This window comes from Nicotiana attenuata, chromosome 6 (assembly GCF_001879085.1).
Source record: "Nicotiana attenuata strain UT chromosome 6, NIATTr2, whole genome shotgun sequence".
Lineage (NCBI taxonomy): Eukaryota > Viridiplantae > Streptophyta > Magnoliopsida > Solanales > Solanaceae > Nicotiana > Nicotiana attenuata.
Window position 1 is genome coordinate 37,716,899 of NC_031994.1, and position 4,320 is coordinate 37,721,218.

The 4,320-nt window shown below is 37.2% G+C and overlaps 1 protein-coding gene across 1 annotated transcript; it reads left to right on the top strand.

Annotated features, from left to right (window-relative positions):
* Positions 489-3,645, top strand: LOC109226846 (blue-light photoreceptor PHR2). Its single transcript, XM_019391732.1, has 4 exons — positions 489-1,752; positions 2,741-2,970; positions 3,069-3,161; positions 3,374-3,645. The coding sequence occupies exons 1-4, from the start codon at positions 784-786 to the stop codon at positions 3,450-3,452; spliced, it is 1,371 nt and encodes a 456-aa protein (XP_019247277.1). The 5' UTR covers positions 489-783; the 3' UTR covers positions 3,453-3,645.

A 4,320-nucleotide genomic window follows, 5' to 3' on the forward strand; every position in this document is an offset into this window, starting at 1 on the left:
TGTTTCGGCAGGCCTAGTACTGTGATAGGCGCCATCACGACAGGGGTATTTGGGATCGTGACAGTGTCCTACCGGTTTGATGGTTTTTCTTTCTTTTATGACGCGATAGGCTTTCATAGTATTAAAGAGGAGGGGTGAAAAAGAAGATTATGATTGTTTTTTCTTGAAATGTGGGAATCAATCTGCATAACGGTAGCGGCACAAATAATATCGGAAAAATAAGGAAAGAGAAGAAAAAAAAGAAAAATGGTATAACTAAATCCCTTGATTGAAGGTACAAATAATGGATTTGGGAGCCGTGAATTGTATATTTTTTGTAATCAAAACTTGTTTATGTCACGTATTAGCTAAACATGGATATTAAGGGTAATAAAGTTTCAAATAATGTATATGAATGAAAAAATCCCCGAAAACACCAACACTTAATGTCCATCCCCAAGGCCTTTACCAACTCGCCTCCAGGCCCAATTTGGGCACAAAATTAGGTAAGGAAAATGTTAACACACGCTCTTAACTAAGGAAAACAGTGATTAATCGCAGACAACAGCTTTGTACTCACTATTCCACCAACCTCTAAAATAAAAACTCACAAACCTAACACGAGCAAAACACAACGAGACAAGACTTTGTGCAAAATACTACTAATACTCAACCATATTGATAGGCTAGACCAACAAATTCTTTGGAGGGCATAAACCCATCCTTATCATCATCTTCTTCTTCTCCTTGTGTTTCATTAATTTCTTTCTGATTCTGATTCTGTACATTCATTCTCACCTGAAAATGGATTCCAAGAACCAATCTTCAGACAACCCAGAAAACCAAACACCTCAAGAAGACCAACAACTTGTCCCTTGTCCACCTCTACCCATAGCCTCTATCTCGCTTTCTCTCTCTACAATCCTCCCCACCCACTTTCTTACTCCTCCCAAAATCTCCTCCACCCTTTTCAGACCCAACAAAGTTAAAATCCCAACCCAAATTTCATCTCTTTCAAATCTCTCTCTTTCAGCTTCAGCTACTCTCCCTCCTCCTACAAAATCCAACTTCAAGTCCACTTTCTCCGCTAACCCACTTCAAGATTCTCTCACTCTAAACCCACTTCGCCCCTCTGAGCCTTCTAATGCCGCAGGCCTTCGACGAGCATCCATCGTTTGGTTCCGTAACGATCTGCGTGTCCACGACAACGAGTCCCTCAACGCGGCCCACAATGAGTCCATGTCTGTTTTGCCCGTTTACTGTTTTGACCCGAGAGATTACGGCAAATCCTCATCTGGGTTTGATAAAACCGGCCCATATCGCGCTAGTTTCCTGATTGAATCCGTCACTGACCTTAGGAAGAATTTACAGGCAAGGGGGTCTGATCTTGTTGTTAGAATTGGAAAGCCAGAGACTGTGTTGGTTGAATTAGCTAAGGCTGTGGGAGCTGAAGCAGTGTATGCTCATAGAGAAGTTTCGTATGATGAGGTTAAAGGGGAAGATAAGATTGAGAATGTAATGAAGGATGAGGGAGTGGAGGTGAAGTATTTTTGGGGTAGTACATTGTACCATGTGGATGATTTGCCTTTTAAGTTGGAGGAAATGCCGACGAATTACGGAGGGTTTAGAGAGAAAGTGCAAGGGTTGGAGGTAAGGAAGACAATTGAGGCATTGGATCAGTTGAGGGGATTGCCTGCTAGAGGTGATGTGGAAACTGGGGAGATTCCTTCTTTGGTTGACTTGGGCCTCAATCCGAGCGCCACCATGGGTCAGGTATTACTATTTTATAGTTTCACATTCATCATTAGAAATGTAGAGAACGCCTAAGATAGATAATTTAGTATTGGAATGAAACGAGTTTCAGTTGTTATAGAACGAAACGAGTTTTACATTGGTATCTAGAAAATGTAGAGAACTTCTGTTCTTTGAGAACTCCTAATTTAAAAGGACAAACTTTGACTTAAAAGGAAAATTCTTTTTGAGTATTGGAATGACACAGGTTCATATGTAGTATAGCGAATGGTAAGAATTCAGATAGTTGAATTCTACTAGTTTTATTTTTTAATACTAGAATCCAACTAGTATGAGATTGAGGTATAGTTGTTGTTCTTTAGTTTCACATTGCTTTCTGTTTCTTAGCTACTTCATTTGTAAGTGATAGAAACGATCAGAGTCCTTTTTTATAACAGAGAGGAAGTGATTCAAGTCAGAAATATTTGATGGTTTAATGAATGCATCTCTTGTATTGTGAACATTATAAGATTTAACCCCATGTTAAGTAGGTTTAGTGTTTGGCATTTGAGCATCAGTAAGTAAAATGACCCTCGCTCTACTTGTATTATCCTTGTATGGACTAGTTATGTGTACTAAAATATCAAGCTCATAGCTTTGACAATTTGTTGATCAGTATATTGATGAACTTCTTATTAAGTGGTCACCAACTAGGACACAGCACACCAAATAACTTTTATTTGCTGGCTCAAAATGTAATCTGGAAAGAACCTTCTTTAGGAGTAATGTTTGGAGATTGCTTTTAAGTATTACCTGCACCGTGCGTAATCACTTAAGAAACTGTTCCATATTTGACTGACTTGAAATTGTAACTCTCATGCTGTATTTAATCTTAGGAATTGTAAGTTGTTTAACATCACAAACGATTCAGACAAAGTTGATTTGTTTCAGTTACTTAGCAAACTACGGCAACTATAAACATTTCTTTATCTTGGTATACTTAAAACATTTGCATTTGCTCCTCATTTAGAATGGAAAACCAGCTGCTAATGCTTCCCTTGTGGGAGGAGAGAACGAAGCACTGCAGAGACTTAGAAAATTTGCAGCCGAATGCCAAGCCCAGCCCAATAAGGAAAACAAAGATGGCACTACTGACAGCATATATGGTGCAAACTTTTCTTGCAAAATATCTCCTTGGCTCGCTATGGGATGTCTCTCTCCTCGGTCCATGTTTGATGAATTGAAAAAATCCACTTCAAGGTATTGTCTGATCAATAGTTTATTTCTATCCTGATACTAATTAATGCCTATGAGACTATTATAACTGGTTAATGCTTTATTGGTACTTTGTGCTGCAGAACAATTTCAGCTGCCTCTAGCCAGAAAGACGGTGGTAGTGGCACTGGGCTGAACTGGCTAATGTATGAGCTGTTATGGAGGGATTTTTTCAGGTAATACATCATGTAGCTTAGCTCCTACAACCATGGAGCTTGTTTCACTTTTATTCAGTGTTATATTCATCCCACACTTAATTGGAACAATTCCCACTTTAGTGTTGTGGGGAAGGCTTTCATGACATCAATGTGTCACTCTGAATCTTATTCAGCTTCTACCATATATTTTACTATTATTCTTTGGATAACATTCTGTTCTGGTGTGCCAGATTCATCACCAAGAAATACAGCACTGCGAAACAAAATAGTGCTGCTCCTGTTACTGCTTGTGTAGGAGCTGCTGCTTGAGGATGGTCTATTCCAAGAGGAGAATGGACGTTTCCTTTTTGTATCTTGTTGATTCTTTCCAGAAGTTTAGCCGTGGAATTTTAGAGTTGGATTGTCTTGAGATTGAAGTATTCATCAATGATACACAATTTATCTAGACAATAAGTGTTGGAGCCGCCATTGCTTTATCATCTTATAAGTTCTTTTATTTGATCGATAGTTGAAGCAGATATGATAACAAACATTCCTGGATGAGGCTTCTTTAAACTTAAATAACAAGTAAATGTGGCATGCAATTGAAGAAAATATTAGTTCTCATTATCTTAAGAACAGACAACGGAGAAAACACTTAAGAGGAAATGTATGTTCAATGTTTCAGATAGCTAGTTGTCTTTGCGAAACTTCAACTTGGTTCCTAAATTAGGGTGTGAGAGTCCTGTTAGGCTCATTTATATATACTAATTTCTGGGAACATGAGTTGCACGTTGTCCCTATCATTATTATAAAAAAATTGTTTTCCCCGTCATGTTTTACTTGCCACATTTTCCTTTTCCACCCCCTTAAGAAATCACAAGTAAAAAGTGTTTTGTGACTAATTACTCTTATCTCTTTTAATAAATGTACACTCTATTAAAATTATATATTTTCAAGAATAATTAGTATTAACAACAATATAAAAAAAAAAATTAATTTTCTGAAATGACAAGCATTTTTTAGTAACCTCGACTACTAAAAAGTGATAGAGGAATACATATTTAAAAAGACGTGAAAGAGTGTATATATATATATATATATATATATATATATATATATATATATGTATCTTTAGCAAAGACATGAACAAAAACATATATCTTTACAAAACCTGCAATACAACACACTAAAGGAA